Genomic DNA, 17,031 nt, shown 5'->3' on the forward strand with positions numbered 1-17,031 from the left:
GAGCAGTTCGTGGTGGATATTACTGTAGTTTCCTAAGAACATTAGTAAAGTCCTTGTCAGGTAGGTTTGTATATCAAGACCATTCTCACCTCTCAGCTATACTGCGGTGAGCCCGGGACACTGAGATTTCAATGTCAGTCGGGTGGTAGCGCAGCCCTCTAAGCTCCAAGGTCTCATCCAGTGAGCCCACCACAAAGAGAGCATCGTGCCGATCTGAGAACAGAAATACAGGCAACGTAATAATGAACAGTATGCAGGCAAAGTAAAAGGAAATGTGTAAGCAGCCAGGAGTGTGCTTCCTGTTAAAAAGTGATAATAATCTACCTCGTAATAAACTCATGAAGATTGACTGTCTCAGTCCAATCTATTTAGTTTTAAATCTAGACTTGAGCTCCGTCAGGGTCTACTCACCCCCGTTGGCCTCCAACAGCTCCGTCCTCTTCACAAAACCCAAGTACCCCGTCCTGGCCCATAAGGTCTGCGGGTCTCCAAAGCTGAGCTTGGTGTTGAAGTGGTTGGCCTGAAGACTCTCCTCTCCGTAGATGGTGTGGTAGCCACTGGCATTGTGAGGGCTGTTTATCCAGATCTGAGCGAGAGAGCGAGCGAGAGAGCGAGAGCGATAGAGAGAGAGAGAGAGACACACACACTGGGTCAGAGCTCGGGTTCAGAAGGAACAAGGCTTCACCCACCATGTTGTGTAGCATATACATCTCACCTCTCCTAGATGAGAGTCACCAAGTGGACCTCTGGTCTCTGGATTTACGATTATCACCCGAACACCTGGCAGTATCTGTAGATGAAAAACAATAGTCATACACTGGTAACATGCACCACTTTTAACTGAGTAATAATTCATTGAGTGAATTTGTACCATCCATGTTTACATATGTAAAGCATCTCACCTTGCCAGACTCCATTAGAGGAAGACTCTGAGGCGCTCCTCTCTCCACCAGCCTCACTCTACATAAGAAGACGTATACAATCGATTTAAAATCCACACTTTATCTCTGAAACATCAGCTAAGACCCAAACTCTGCTGTAAACGGTAGGCCGGACGTAATACTTTTTAAATTTAGAAGGCTCAGTTTAGGACACTGACGACTTGTTCGTTTTAAACCGTTACATTTTGGTTGAAATGATCCATGTGTTCTTACCTGTCATGTCGGAGGGACTTCATGTCTACATAAACCGTGCAGGGATCCGGACCAGTGGTGCCCTGTAACACACAAAGAGCAGGTCCACACAGGTCCCACTGACTCTCATCTGGGTATAATTCAAAGTGTACTTCTATGTGAAGCCAGGTTAAGTTGGTTGGTGTACCTGCAGGCAGATGGCCAGGTTAACCCGTGAACCAAAAGCAGTGCTGACAGCTCTGGCCGACAGCCCGATGTCCTTAAACAGCTTTGAGAAGGAGTGTGAGAGGGCGAGCCGAGGCCGTTCCTCTGCTATCACCACGCAGCTCCGCACACATGACAGGCTCACACCACGGGCCTGAAACACACCCACACAAAAAGGAACATTACACATCTATCGGTCATGATTCTCTCTCTCTCATATATATATATGAATAAATATATATATATATATATATATATATATATATATATATATATAGTCCTCACCTTGAGTAACTCAGTCTGAGTGCCCAGTCCTTTAGTGCAGAGCTCCATGACGGAGTAGGAGCAGAAGGTGTCTCTGATGCGATACTGGCTGAGCGTACTCAGCCACAGAGACAAGCAGCTCTCCAACTCGAAGGGAGGAATCAGGACAGACTGGTGACCTGAGTAAACACTAAAATACAAGACATGAGGGAGAAAAAGTGAATGGTGGGGGAACACCACAACCGAGAGAACCTTACTGCATAGCATGTATGTATTGTAGGTTTACTGCACCTTGCGAGGCACCACAAGACGAAGCCCAGACCACAGTAAGGGTCCAGGCAGATGGCTATTTGGCGAGAGGAGTAGAGTTCACACTGCAGCTTTACAGAGCGACAAAGTGCACTGACCGCTGCATGAGAGATCTGCAACCAACAGGAAGACACATTAGAGACTCAAAGCAAAATGTCACACTGACACTGTTACATATACAATGTCATGCTAATAATTTATTTAGCTTTTTAAAACAACGGAGACGGATCCAGCACGGACAGTTACGGGAGTGAGGGATGAGGAGGTAAGGAAACATGAGAACACCAGGGTAGGGAGTGAGGGATGAGGAGGTAAGGAAACATGAGAACACCAGGGTAGGGAGTGAGGGATGAGGAGGTAAGGAAACATGAGAACACCAGGGTAGGGAGTGAGGGATGAGGAGGTAAGGAAACATGAGAACACCAGGACACATATGAGAACTCTGTCAAGCTACATATTATGCAAAGTGAACATCTTTTCTTCTACATAGTTGTCCTCAGTCTCATCTGCTTAACTTGGTCATGAAGGCATCAACATGTAATAGAGATGTTAAATGAACAGTGAAAACTCATCATAGCTTAATTTAACATCAGTATTCATAATTACACTTCATGTTTACTTCTCCTGATCTTTACCTCCTATAACAAGGTCCATAGGGGCATCTCAATAAATGAACATGTTATATTATATTATATAAGTGTTATTTACTGATTGTTTTCGTGTTGGAATAAATGTTAAATATTTAACTGCAAAGTAGTAATGCGTGTTTGATACTTAATTTTTTTTGCATTAAATCAATTTTAAATATATTTTCCACCAGCCCCCACTGCTGGCGATGCTTTTAATACATTATTATTTGATATTGTTTGGAAATGTTGATTATAGCCACTTTAAGGTGTGGAAAACCCTAATTTGTCAGATCTCTACACCTTAAAGTCGGAGCGCAACAGCTGTATACGGAATACCATCAGGTTATTCGATTAGGAACAAGAGCAAACACTGCAGTATTTAAAAATGAAGCTCATCTGTCTCACCTTGACCCCAGTGAGCATGCCTGTAGTGGACACACTGAAGTCCAGATAAGCAATCATCTCTGCTGTGGGCGGCTTATAGATCTGGGGAGGCCGGCGGCGAGGAAGGTCATCTGCACAAAATGACAGTGCATGTTTGACAGGTAACACAATAAATATTAAATATATTGAGCAATAATGACACAACAAAAACTCTCAATTATTGCTCTCAGATAATAATACTGGAATAAAATATCAACTCATTTCAATTCCAATGTTGTTCGGGAACGTTTAACAGAAGATGACACACACATACTACAAGGAAAACAAAGTAGACGTATAGTATGCATCGAGCACTGATTTACCCACAAGCTTGTCTAACCACAAATGTTGTAATAACTGGAGAAAGCACTGCAGAGAAATGCCCCACTTCCTGTTTGTCTTAATGCTGCAAACGGTCCACAATAACTGACACAAGCACTTCTGACAGCACTTTATACACGACTCACTTTACATTCACTATGACAACTACTACAAGCAACGGATACGCTCCTTTTACTTTAACTTGACCAGTAAGAAAGTCGACTGCCGTCAACATGTATTCTTAATTCAGGACTATGGACTGATGGTGGCGTCAAAGGAAGTGTTTTATTTCTTCTTTTGTTTTCTTACCTGTGTCAATGATTGTTGGCCACGTTTTAATGTTGACAGAAGCAGCAGCCTCTTTGGAGCGCAAAGTCCTCGTGAGACTTTGAGTGGTGAGGATACATGCAGCTTTACTGACCTGGTAACAAAACAAAAGCATGATTCATTTGAATTGGAGAAGCTGCTACAAATTGGCAGTAATCTAAATAAAAAATCCATAAGCACACATACACCAATGCACATAACATGATCTACCTTTCTATAGCCCGACTGATTTTTAAGGCGGATACAATATAGATTTTTTAAGACTAAACACAAACATTAGACAAAACAAATCATTTCTGATAGGGATCCCTTCATTTTTACCTTTTTAAGACTTTAAGCGGGACATTTCACAGTTACAAAATATAAAATCCAACTTATAAAAGGGACACACGTTCAGTCTTTGCAATTTTCAGGTGAGGTCCTTCGTCTGATTTTTTGTTTGTTGAGATTTAGGTCTAACCTTGCTGAAACAATGTTATTCAATTACGTAACTGATCATAACAGTCCTTTTCTTTTAAGTAGCAGGGTCAGCACAGGTGGCTCAATGTCCAATGTCTCCAAGTTATTTATTATAAAATATACACATAAGCCACAACTGAAAAGACCCCTAATACTAGGATTAAATGAATGCACACACATGTAAGTACACACAAACCTACGAGCATGTAATAAGACATGTGCATGAGCAAAAGAGCACACACTCACATCAATAATCATGCGGACAGTAGGCAGCGTGGCTGCCAGGTTCTGAGGGTGAGGTGGTCTGACATTGACGGGAACACATCCAGCGTAAAGACAGCCGTAGAAGGCAGCTATCAAATCAATTCCTGAGAGAAAGATAGAGGACAAATGGTGGAGTGGAAAAAAGAAGAGAAAACTCACTATAATTAATGGTAAGGGGATTAATAGCTAGACACAGACAGGAAGCAAGAGGCAGAACCCACCAGGAGGATAAAGCAGAACTACGTTCTCTCCGGTGTTGATGCTGCCTTTCTCAGTGAGCGCTGCAGCAATCTTCTCTGCTCGCTTGTGAAGCTGGACGCAGGTCGCTGTGCTCACTGTGACACCCTGAAAGACAGGAGTAACACACAGAGACAGGGATACAACGTCACCAACAACACAAGAAGTAATTCATGCAGCAACATCATCAATCTTGTGCATCGCAGTCCAAGTCTACATGATGCGTTTCTCAGCATATAAGCAGATCAGTTTGATACCTTGGCATTAAGAAGAACAAAGAGGACGTGGTCTGAGTCTGTCTGTGCCCTCCACTGCAGAGCCTCTGTCAAATACTGATGCTGAAATAAAAGGAAATAATAATTAGATATGTATGTACTGTATATCTGAGGTTGTGCTTTAATAGTCTTTATAAATTATTACAAACACGATCATGGAGAGCTTATACAGGGAGGAGTTTAGTGCTGATGGAACAATTTAACACACCTGAATAAAACAAAATAAGGTGGAGCACAGAGACTAAATGCCTCAGTACACAGCTGTCTGGCAGAAATGATCTCTTGCCAACGTGCAAATAATTTACACCACATACTGTGAGTCAGCACAGCTCTTAAAATAATGAACAATAACTTAGGACGTGAAAGGAACCTTTGCAGTAAAACAAGGGAAAGCTACAGAAGGTGCATATCTTGTAACACCGATAATAACAATAAACATGCAAAGCTTTGCTTGTGTCACACTTTAACACAAGCACACAAAATAAAACCACAATACATGAATGTGACAAGAGTAAACAAAGGCGTGGGGGAAGATGCCAGAAGGGGGCCTTCATTCTTACCATCACAGTGGGCCACATACAGAGCTACATCCAGAGAGTGATGAGAGCAGAAAGAGAGAAGAGTCCAGGTTTTTTTCTTACATCTATAAAACTGAGCTTTGTTTGAGCCATGGTTACACTGGCAGTGGAACGTCTTCAAACTTAGCTATCCACCATTATAACACAGTATGAGCATCGGTACTGATCCTGCGTTTCCTGCCGATGCTAAAGGACATGCATGCGTCTCTTTAGAAAGTGGGAATGTGTTTGAAGTAATCAGATAAAGAGTTAGTGGGTGGTTGAAAGTGAGAGTATTTATGGTCACGCTACCTTCCGCACAAGATCCTGGTCGTCGATCATGCCGAGGTCCCTGCCTGTAGCCTGGGCAATCCTCTTCCCTGCCACCAGGTTGCCCACCATCACGGACGCGGGACCAACACCAACTACAGGAGAAACAGTGTAAAGTGTGAAATGGAGCAAAAATATTTCGTGTGAGAGAGAGATAGATTTGAGGAAAGATAAAAGGAAATTGTCATCACATTGTATTCATGATATATTCTTCTTTTTCATTGTATTTTTTTTTTTAAATGGACTATTGATTGCTTAGTTTTTCTGCTCATTTTGTCTGCTTCTTGACTATTTTTGTCTTTTTCATTTTTTGTTGTTTGTTTTTCTCAAAAAGTTAAGGGGCGGTCCGTTGTATAAACCTGAGGCTTCTTGACCTCTGCTAAGACATTTCAAATTTTTTCATAATCTGGATTTCATGCAGTTTTATGTGAGTGCAAAAAAAAAAAAAAATGAAAATAATATAAAGAGGATTGTAAAATAGAAATGATCGTAACAAGGCACATTTCACAATAAAGCACCCAAGAAAACCTCAATTGTAATCCTGTCAGAATGTTACACACAGATGTTTAATGGTGGCTGTGCTCAAGTATGCCGATTGCGTGACATTCTTTGAACTTTGCCACAGCCAGAGGCCAACGTGGCAGAAACATTGCTTTCCCAAATTCAGAAACTGTTATGTGTGCGTTATGTAACACTACTGACCACGCTCTAATTTCACAAAACACTTCGTAACCCTGACTGACTCTCACAGGCGGAACATCAACAATATCTCTGAGCTTTGGGGTTTCTGCCTGCAGACAAGCGTTGCCTACCGGGCTGCTTCTGGCGGGGCTTGGGCAGGTTGGTGACACATGTATGAGGACACAGTAGGATGTTGCAGGGGTGCAGGTTGCCATCTAAGAAGAACTGCTTGGTGTCAGAGATGTGGATGCCACCCAGGGGTGTTTTAGGTAAGGTGTTGGCCGGAACCAGAGCCAGACAGTAGAGGCCAACCTGGTGGATGCTGTCGATAGCCTGCAGAGGACAGTTGCTTTTAAAGACTGAAGGTGACTAAAGAGCTTGGTTGACAGAATGGTGCTTTTGTCTCTATATTACAGACGCACTGGATGATAGTGTTATTACCTATCAATAATAACTAGTGATTTACTGTGCTTTAAAGTTTGGCTGGTTTCCATATTTAAATACAAAAGAAGCTGTGTATGTTGTTTCCTGTTACTTGCATAAAAGCTGCTTCACAATAAAAGCGTGTGAAAGAAGATGATGAGCTGATTTACCTGAAGCACTCGGCTCATCCACTGGAAGCTGTCCTCTTCGCTGGCGTCTGGCCTCTGCTCCGCCACAATCACTACCCTCTCATCGTAAAACACTGTGACTGAAAACACAGCGATCCTGAAACACAGAAAAACACACACAAACATGTTGAAGACTATTCAGAGGGTGTGGAAGTCAGACATCTATAGATAGCGCCACCATTACATCCAGTGTTGCCCTGTGTTGGTCAGCTGTGCTTCTCCTGTACCACCAGGTGTCAGTAGTGATGAATTAGAATCCACACTTTACCAACAGAGCACCATCTTTCCACTCACACTTTGTATAAAGAGGAATTTAGTGGTCTCCTCACCTCCCACGGTACACGGTCTTGACTGGCTCCACGGCGAGAGCGGTGGCCACCAGGTCATCAGCATTGTGTCTCCGCCCACTCACCATCAGCAGACCCTCGATCTTCCCCACCACAAAGATCAGACTGCCCTGCACGGAGCGGGAGGATACACAGCGGGGGTCATTATACCGCAAGTATACAGACCCATTCAAAGACAGAGAGAGAAGCATGGTGTCCAGGAGGGCTCAGGTGACCACAGATGTTGTACCGTAATGAAACAGTCCTACTTACTGGGCCAACGAACCCCAGGAGTCCCGACCGCACAAATGGTATCTCTCCAATGGGAACTCCATTAGCGTTAACCGGTATCACCTGAACACAACCGCACAGAAATGATGGAAATACACCACAGAAAGAAACAAATGAATTGTTTGATTGTATCAGCACAGGTGAGTTGTAAATGTAATTTTACTTTCATACCTCAAAGGTGTTTTTGGTGACCCCAGGCAGGCCGTAGTACATGTTGCCTCCAGCACGGGAGTTGATTATTATCTCGCCTATCTCATCTGTTTTACACAGCTGAGGAGGCCCGTCTGGCTTAACAATGCACATCAGAGCTGGAGACACACAAAGGCTGCATTCAGACAACTAATAGACTTCATCAATTTACATTGCACATTTCAGCCCAGTCTTTTGGACCTACATGACCTTTTCCTTCTGGACAATGAAGTTTAATCTTGCTGGTCTAGAAGCCAAAGATCTTTAATTGCACATTTAAAAACTGGTATTCTTCCTCTTGCTATTGAGGTTTCAGGAGGACCATATACATTGTCTGAGCTGTGTAACTTTGGAGAGGTGGAAAGTGAGTCCCATTTTCTTCTGTATTGTAAACACGTGTCACGAATATTTTAAAGTGTCAGTACTTCAGGCCTGTCTGGCTTAACAATGCACATGACATGGTTTGCATGTGTAGCAGGTGTGCCTGGCCTGCTGCAGTCTTATATCTGGTCCTACATCTTATATTGATGCACATCCGTCAACTTCTGGCTGAACTGATTGGAGGAAGGATTGCTTATTGAGGCTTAAATTTCTGACATACTGTAGCTCAAGAATGCTTTTTTTGGCAGCTCTTTACACGAGCACTCATCTTTAATTTTTTTTTGATGGTTTCCCTTTGACTCATTTATCTTTCCTTCTACCCTCACCTCCAGGCATGACATGCCCCACGTCTTGTACAGTCAGGGCGGAGTTCTTGTCCTCTGTGTTGACCCTGATGACACCGTGGCTCAGGCCGCCCAGGGAAAGAATGGCCCGGGCTGGGAGGGGTGTGCCTGGTACTCCCGGTCTACACAGGGGAGAGTAATCTTGAGCATTTCCATCCATCCCATCTGTTCTTACAGTTAGCCATCTGCCCACCCACCCATGTACAACAGTCTTCATCTCCATCCAATCCGCTACACCAGTAAACATGTTAATGAACATTGAGTGAAGCAGTGTGTCATGCTTTTCCTTTGTCTTTCATTCATCGTAAAGTCCTTTCATGGGCCTTGAATTGAAATAGAGGGCGGGAAGAAGGAAGACATGGGAGGTATGTGGGACTAGGGACTTAGAAGAAGGAAGGGGTTTCTATATTATTTTGTGTTTGTCATTTTCCTCATAAAATGCTACACAAAAAGAAAATATGGGTCAGCCACATACCTGCGTATAGCTACTGTCATAGCCTCAGGGGAGGTGGCACAGGGACAGATGACCTCAGGTTTCAGCCCGTGGGACTGAAACACGTTCAGGAAGGCGTCACAAGAAGACACCGACCCTTGACAGCAAAAGTTAGGGAATTCAACACATTATATCTAATTTGTGTCGTTTGAAAATACCTAGTTTTACAAAGCTGGAGCGTCTCACGGTACTCACAGGGGTTAGCACCATCAGCAACAATCAGCATACGTAATGACGCCAGACTGGTGTCTCTCTGTTCCCGATGAGCCATCATGGCCCAGTGTAGATCACGGCACTTCACCAAAGCTATACGGGCTGCACAAGAACAGTGGCATGTCATGTTATGTTAAACATTTATCATGTTATACTTTTATATGGCTATAATCACGCTGATATCAGTGTTACCTTTGAGGATGTGGACCCTCTGTACCCAGGAGAGAGGACAAGCCTTCATTACTGCGTAGGGAACACTGATAGTGTGTATCCTGTTCATCACAGCCTGGAAACAAACAAAGCCCGATTAAACAGCTAATACACTACAATACTTATTATTTTTCTCATCATAACAAAGCCCCACATTGGTTCATTCTACTAAAATGAGTTCTAAAATTACAGAAAAAATAAAAAGCATCCCTACAACCTTACCGTGAGAACTCCATGCCACAGGCCTATATCCTTTTTAAAGTCCAGGACATTCACCAAAGTTTCCCCTTAAAGTGAAGAAAGACACAAGCGACTTCAGACTCATAACAAGTATGTTAATGAGCAAAGCTTCAGGTAATGGATGATGAGAAGTCTTCACTCACCCTCGCAGTAGTTGCAGGCCTGAGTCAGCGCTTGGCAGTGGGTCAACATGGCTACTTTAGACACAGCCACACCCACCACTGTGCCATCTTTACTCGCCTTGTACTAAACAGAGAGGAAACACGGGAGTACATGTGAATACTTGTGCAAACCCGCAACACGCTTTACCTTTATCAACATTCAGGTCGGCCAGTTACACAATAGCGTCTCCCTAAAAGCAGTAACTGGTTAATGCAATCAGCTGACCCACCAGTAAGCCGCTCTGTTACCTCTATATATGCAGGGTCAGTGTTGGCAGTGGGGATGTGCGGCTGCCAGTCTTTGGAAGGCTTGGTCAGGTATTTTGAGTCTGTCACCACCCACTTTAGTCGAGGCCAGCCTATCAGAGAAACGCATCAGTGAAGTCAAGTAAAATCAAGGGGACTTTCGGGAGATTATACTTCAGAATATAAAAAAAGGTATTCATTTAGCCATTACATCAACATTTAATAAAAGAGTATGGTATGGTAAGAGTATCATGATAAATGAAAGAGCTGACCTTTAAACTGCAATATTTCCCCGGTGGGTGTTTTGGGTAAACCCTTCAGACAGATCTCACTGGTCAGAGCCAGACCAACACCACAGCTACCGAGCAGAAACCCCACCTGGCAAATACCTGCATCCTAACAACACCACACACACACAAAAATAAATTCACAGTTAAACAGAAAAAAATAGGTCTGTACTTGCAAAATGAACATGTTTGATGGACTTCTTACTTTGCGAGACAGTGGTACTTCAATAGGTACAGGTATAACTTCAGCTAGGAGGCAGCCGTAAAAGGCCACCCAGAACATACCAGGGTCACTGTTGGGGAACACCAGCGCCACCTACCAAGACATTCAACTTTGCATTCAGCGCCTTGTGCTGCAAAACGTTGTATACCTTTGTGCTTCATTTGTTTGTTGCGTGCATTGTGTGTCAGCTCGATCACCTTGTCTCCAGGTTTGAGGATTTGCTCGTTCTTGGTGCCCAGCTTGTTCAGGAGGGTGTACGCCAGCTTCACGCTGCGACTCCACAGCTTCCCTAACAGACAGAAGGTGGAGCGGGGAGGAGGTTAGATGTCTTACCACTGCCAAAAGAAATCTTATGTCACAGAGTACACAAATCTCTCTTTGGTCAAAATTAGCTCTCAACAGGAACTCATTAGAAATAGCTCTCAACAAAGCATTAGCAGATCAAGAGACTTGTTTCTCACCATATGTCAGTGTACAGAGCGGTTTGCCCGTGATGTCGAGTGCGGTGAGGGCGGGGCTCTTCCCCTGAGTGGCCCCCCAACGAGCCAACGCTGCCTGCAGGGCTGGGGGCCAATTACTGACCACTCCCAAAGGCTCCCCTTTCACCAGGATGATCTGACGGCCCTCCGGCTTGGGTGTGTTGGGGTCTGGCTGGGGCACTGTGAGAGAGACAACAGAACGTGTATGAGACAGATGAATGAGGTTGATCAAGGATGCCAGGAGGATAAAATGCAGTCCATGCATCAGTGCTGGCCTGTACTCTAAGTCGGTTTCACTGATTCAGCCTATTGATTGGCTTTCTCTTTCCTCTGTCTTTCCTAATCTGTCTTCTTCTCTGTGGTTTCAATCGTCTACAAATTAAAAAGAAAATGGTTGAAACAATTTAATCCCCAAATCTTCAGATCACAACCAACTGTACTGATAATTTGTGGTAACTTTCTATGATGTCTGTAATGCATTACAAATATTACACTTATGTGTTATAATGTGCTTATAGCACAGAAAAATAGTTATAATCACTCATACATATTTATAATGCTTTTAACAATAATCATAACACATTATAAAGCATTTTATAATTACATATACGGTCAAGTTTCATAGTACTTCTACATAGTACTTCATTTGTACTTCAACCCAAAAGTTTAACATATCAATGGGTTATAATTGATCTATAAAGCATTAGTAAACAATTTATTAACCATTAATATAGCAATATGTTACAATTTATAAACGCTTAATAAATGTTGACTTGTCAGTTGTACCCAAAATGTATTTTTTAAATAGGATGTGATGGAGTACAGTTTTTGAAATTTATAAACAACGTTCAAAGTCACTTGAGTAGAACTTTAAGGGGCCACTTGTGAACACTGTTGTCGAACTGTTTCCTGAAGATGCGTACCTTCAACGATCTCCTCAGCGTCGTCGGTGAAGAACTCGCTGAGTGGGGGCCTCTTGGGCCTCTTCAGGGTGTTGAGCAGCTGCTGGATCTTAGTGGACACTCTGCTGTTCACAGGAACTCCTACAAGGTGGATGAAGGCGGAGAGGGGCAGTGGTGAGACAAACACACAGTCACACACCCAATGGCTTGAACATCAAGCCATTGATGTCTAAACATGCCTGCAACTCTGCGCCTCGCAGATACTGTGGATACTTTTAACAGCCAGCTCAAAACCCACCTGTTTAGGCTGGCGTTTGTGTAAAAGTAAACCCATGTCCTAGACCTGCTCTTAAAATATGTTTTACATTTTATTTTTTACTTTTCTCTGTGTATATAATTTATTGACCCGAGGGTCACATTGTGTTTTTTAAGCTTTTAAATGTCTGCTTTGTTCAGCACTTTGTGATATTATTGTCTGTGAAAAGCGCTATATAAATAAAATTCATTCATTCATTCATTTTACCATCTCATTGTCTGCTGCTCTTCATCCCATTACACAATTACACAAGAGAGTGTATTTTTTAGTGAAGACTGAATTGACAACATCTTTTCATATCTTGTGGGAATGAAAAGCAGCTTACGTAGGTGGCAACAACACCAGGAAAACAGTGAGAGCTGGGGTAAAGGTTGTTTTTTTGGTTTGGGATCACACGCGAGGAGTCATTCTGTGTGTGGATGTTGAATCTGTGGCATTCATTTTGATCATTAAAAACAAGGGTGGAGAGTAAGGGTAAAACCGTAGACACAGGAGGCTACAGACATTATACATTAAGGTGGTTCCTTACTCTGGATATTGCCTCTTCCTATCAAGCAGTCAAATAAACATGACAGGGTAGAGAAAGATCAAGAAGAAAGAAAGCAGTAAAGTCGGATTAATGATTGTCATGGTTGGAGGTCAACACTTATTTCGAAGAGAGATTTGTGAGTGGAGTCAGACACAAAGTCCCACAAACAAATACAAAATGATATGCGGTGTAGTCGTTACCGTCCGCAGTCTCCATCATGCTTGAGCGGCTCTGTCCACGGCTCATCCCTCGGACCACAGCGTTGGAGGTTAGGTCGACCCGTGGGCCTCTGGATGGGGGGGCCACAGCTGTAACATCTGGAGGGGGGCCGCTGTTTTCTGAGGGGGCTGCAGGTGAAGCGAAGGAGGACAGTCTGAACGATGCCATCCTAAAGTTTCAGCTTGCTTTCTAATTACAATACCAGGCACTGGATATCAACAAGTACAGGTACAATACTAAGCAAAACCTAATTTCAGTCAACTTTTTAAGATGTGTTATTAACAACTATACTAATAACAGAAATGGTGTCCACGAACATCTTAGTCATAAATGAGTGTCTCACCGATGCGACTGTGAGCCAGCATGTCCGTCACGGCTGAGGGATGAGGCTGGTGCTGCGGTTGGTGCTGCGGCTGGTGCTGCGGTTGGTGCTGCGGCTGGTGCTGCGGCTGGTGCTGCGGCTGGTGCTGCGGCTGGTGCTGCGGCTGGTGCTGCGGCTGGTAGTGAGGTTGATACAGTGGTTGGTACTGCGGCTTGTACTGAGGCTGAGGCTGAGGCTGAGACTTAGGCTGGCTCTGAGGCTGCGGCTTGGCCTCTCCGTGGGACAAGGTGGAGGAGGCCGAGGAGGAGGTGGAGGAGCCCTGGACGGTGCGGTTGATCCAAGAGTCTGGGCTTTGCAGGTTGGGATTGACCACAGGCGGAGGAGGGACCACTGATGACTGCCTGCGCGCAGACGTTTCATCTTCAGATCCTGATGAGGAGTCTGAGAGCGAAAAAGAGAGACAGCCCAAAGTAGGAATATTCAGCAGTTTATCTTCTTAGCTAAATCTCAGAAATTGTTACGGCAGAGGAGGAGGACTCTCCTTCCTGTCCTACCTGGTGGTGTGCGGGTTGCGATGGGAGACTGGACATAAGTGGAGCGTCGTTTGGTAGGCATGGGCAGTGCCATCTTCTCTTCCTTATGTTTAGCCAGGGCAGCTTGTACTGCCTCAGTATGGATATCTGCACAGACGGAAAACAAAACACACTTTGAGTTTGGAATGGCAGCTTTGGATCTGATTCAAAGCAAAGAAACAATGAAGAGAACAATGAAAACAGCTCATGAGCTCAATCATCAAGAGCCAGTTTGCAAAAGAAGACTAAAAGGTGCTAAGCATAGCTGGAGCAATTGTAAATGCAGTGATGTGAACTATTTGTAAAAGTATTTTAGACAGTAGAAAAAAATCAGGTTGTGATAAGAAGAAAAAGTAATATTATTGTTGGTAAAAAAAAAAAAAAATTGTAATCGAATTAAACAATCCGAGAAGGAAAAATCAGTGATTCCTCTTCTCTCAGCTCATAGACACATTCAACCTATGACGACTTGAGGTGAAACATCACAAGGTAAGTGAGTTTGGTCACCTCTGCCTCATTCTGTTCCAGACGTTTTTGTCAGCAACATTTAAAGTTTGTTTCAGTGAGATATTGTTGATGAAGAAACAGTTCATTCGAATATCAGGAGAAAATCCGAAGAGGATGACTGTGTTTCCACTGACAGAGGAAACCACGAGAGAGAGAGAGACAAGCTGTGTTTTCACCCACACACTTGCCTCCACACTGTCATAAGTGCAGAGATACTCTCACTTGATGACACCCACAGGCACATTAAAAAGAACCATGTGGACACATTCAGACTACGTAACAAAACGTGTGCAACAAAAGCCCACTCACTGACAAATCACACATGTATCTACTCGGAGGACACAGTTTCCATTCGACACTTTTAAATAAACCATCAAGCACAGCTCATCACACAGCAACAGAAGGGGCATAATTACATAACTCGTTCTGTTGAACAGATTGCTCGGGACTAAATCATTTTCACAATGTGCCATCGTCCACCCTCACACAGGGCTGACTCCTTACACATGTCTGTGAGGATGGGGGCTGACTCTGGGGCGATAGGTACGGGGGGGTGTGTGGAGGCTCCTGATGTATGGGGCGGCTGAAGGCCTTAACCTGGTATTATCTTTCATACGTACCTCTTTGGTCTACTATTACACATATGAAACATGAATGTGTAACTGTAGAGGCAGCAGCCTCAAACCAGTCGGATTGTATTTTGATGAACGCAGTGCTGACACTGTTGTTTAAGAGAAGTAATAACTGGAGGAGGCTATAAGAGGCAATTAAAGTAAGGGTGTTATACTTTCTCTGCAGGCCATAAAATGATGAGTGCTTTAATATTTTAGTATTCCAGTTTCTCGTTGTTGCAGTGTTTTGTTATTTGTTCACGGTTGTGTGTTTGTGCTGGGTCCCTTTTAAAACTCTCCATTTTTTTAGCCATGCTAGCAGTGTAGCTCTGGGGATGGCATTGGTCTGTCTGACTGTATTATCTCATCAACTTTGCCATGTACACACATTTATAGTTCCCAGAGGATGAATCTTAGACTTTGGTGATCCCCTGACCTTTCCTCGAGCGCCACCAACACCAACTTTGTGTTGTAGCCTGCTGGTTTATACGAGCTCAGCATGAGTGGTGGTTTCAACTGCCAGCTGACTGTGGCTGTGTCCCAAATCATTCCCCATTGGCAAGCTACTGCACAACTTTCTGTCATTTAATTTTGGTGTTTTGAAGGCAGCCTAGTGCTTTATCAGAGCACTTTTACTGCACTTGAGACTGTACTAAACAACATAGTACAATGGACGGCTCATTATATGGCAAAAGGCTCATTATCCCTCTCGTCAATGGTCTATGTTCCTCTCTTTCAACCAGTCAGTCCTGCGAATCTTTACTTCTACACTGCAGCCTAAGACAATGCTGCACCAATTCCATCAATCCAGTCTTGATATATTGCCCCAATCTCAATTTAGCATTTTTAAAGCTGTAATCCTCTCCGTGTTGAATCCTCTTCCTCAATCTCCTTCTGAATCTTTCAATCAGATCATAAAATATTCTGATAAAATATTTTCTATGACTTTAAATTAGTTTGCCTGCTGTGTAGCATGCTGGAGTGTGAGGGTGTTTCAGAGTGGAGATAATTAAGGACAAAAACAAAGCCAACAATTTACAATTTGAACATTCTCTTCATAATGCTCTGTGCGCTTTCACCTCTACTCTACTGCTCTGTTTTCCTTTATCCCTGTCAGCAACGTTAGGTTTTCCCCTCCAGATCAGCATCCCCCCTGTTCTCCTCTCACATAGCCAGGCAGTGACATCACAGACTGGGGGTCCTCACTGAGGGGCTTCCCAGCTGCAGGGCTGAACTGCCATATGTCTCTCTCTCTCTCACACACACACACACACACACACACGCACACACACACACACACACACACACACACACACACACACACACACACACACACACACACACACACACACACACACACACACACACACACACACACACACACACACACACACACACACACTTCTTTAATTGGTCCCTTTGAAACAGCCCAGTGTCTGAGCTTAAAAACAGGCCAGCTCAACTGAGTGAAGCTGATGTGGGCTAATGCGAATGCTGCAAAGTTATAAGAGGAAACTTCTGTGTATGTCCATCACAGGTGTTTTACATTTGGGGAAAAAGTGAAGCTGAACGTAGTTTCTCGATGCTGGAGTTCTGACCTGATCTGTAGCGGTCGTCCCTGGTTCCTCCACTGCGATGCGTCTTGCGGGAGCGACGCTCTCTGTGACGGGACGAGCTGGAGGGAGGAGGGGCGTGGTTGGAGGAGGAGCTGGGAGCTGGAGGCTGCCTGTCATTCTGACGGGGCGGCTCAACTGTCAAATCAACACAATAAACATGCATTGATGAATTGTATTAACACATGAGGATCTTGCTTAGTGTCTTGTTTCTGCTAGTGTTGACTCAGTCACTGCCTTAATGGGATAAATCACCATTTTGATCAACTGTACTTAACTTCAGCCTCTTAGAAGCAAATCTATGGATAGTTTTCTCACAGAAAAACTAACAAG

At 43.7% G+C, this 17,031-nt stretch overlaps 1 protein-coding gene across 2 annotated transcripts in view; it reads right to left on the bottom strand.

Moving 5' to 3' along the window:
• dip2bb (disco-interacting protein 2 homolog Bb) overlaps nt 1–17,031 on the bottom strand; it is a 33,894-nt gene that overhangs the window by 3,228 nt on the left and 13,635 nt on the right. The window contains exons 3-38 of one of the 2 annotated variants that reach the window (XM_079265949.1): nt 16,684–16,836; nt 13,950–14,075; nt 13,417–13,836; nt 13,055–13,201; nt 12,031–12,150; nt 11,090–11,287; nt 10,826–10,917; nt 10,611–10,721; nt 10,391–10,514; nt 10,122–10,231; nt 9,855–9,957; nt 9,694–9,758; nt 9,454–9,547; nt 9,244–9,363; nt 9,031–9,145; nt 8,538–8,677; nt 7,813–7,949; nt 7,624–7,704; nt 7,354–7,481; nt 7,007–7,121; nt 6,545–6,746; nt 5,715–5,827; nt 5,406–5,429; nt 4,828–4,908; nt 4,555–4,678; nt 4,316–4,437; nt 3,593–3,704; nt 2,945–3,054; nt 1,893–2,023; nt 1,623–1,791; nt 1,321–1,491; nt 1,155–1,216; nt 903–960; nt 716–790; nt 412–586; nt 90–213 (exon numbers count right to left, since the gene is read on the bottom strand). In XM_079265949.1, the coding sequence (XP_079122075.1) occupies nt 90–213; nt 412–586; nt 716–790; nt 903–960; nt 1,155–1,216; nt 1,321–1,491; nt 1,623–1,791; nt 1,893–2,023; nt 2,945–3,054; nt 3,593–3,704; nt 4,316–4,437; nt 4,555–4,678; nt 4,828–4,908; nt 5,406–5,429; nt 5,715–5,827; nt 6,545–6,746; nt 7,007–7,121; nt 7,354–7,481; nt 7,624–7,704; nt 7,813–7,949; nt 8,538–8,677; nt 9,031–9,145; nt 9,244–9,363; nt 9,454–9,547; nt 9,694–9,758; nt 9,855–9,957; nt 10,122–10,231; nt 10,391–10,514; nt 10,611–10,721; nt 10,826–10,917; nt 11,090–11,287; nt 12,031–12,150; nt 13,055–13,201; nt 13,417–13,836; nt 13,950–14,075; nt 16,684–16,836 (4,552 nt within the window). The remainder of the gene's footprint in view (nt 1–89; nt 214–411; nt 587–715; nt 791–902; nt 961–1,154; nt 1,217–1,320; nt 1,492–1,622; nt 1,792–1,892; nt 2,024–2,944; nt 3,055–3,592; nt 3,705–4,315; nt 4,438–4,554; nt 4,679–4,827; nt 4,909–5,405; nt 5,430–5,714; nt 5,828–6,544; nt 6,747–7,006; nt 7,122–7,353; nt 7,482–7,623; nt 7,705–7,812; nt 7,950–8,537; nt 8,678–9,030; nt 9,146–9,243; nt 9,364–9,453; nt 9,548–9,693; nt 9,759–9,854; nt 9,958–10,121; nt 10,232–10,390; nt 10,515–10,610; nt 10,722–10,825; nt 10,918–11,089; nt 11,288–12,030; nt 12,151–13,054; nt 13,202–13,416; nt 13,837–13,949; nt 14,076–16,683; nt 16,837–17,031) is intronic. The other variant, XM_079265950.1, reaches the window with a different exon arrangement.

Source organism: Melanostigma gelatinosum (genome assembly GCF_949748355.1).
Source record: "Melanostigma gelatinosum genome assembly, chromosome: 3".
NCBI classification, from domain to species: Eukaryota; Metazoa; Chordata; class Actinopteri; order Perciformes; family Zoarcidae; genus Melanostigma; species Melanostigma gelatinosum.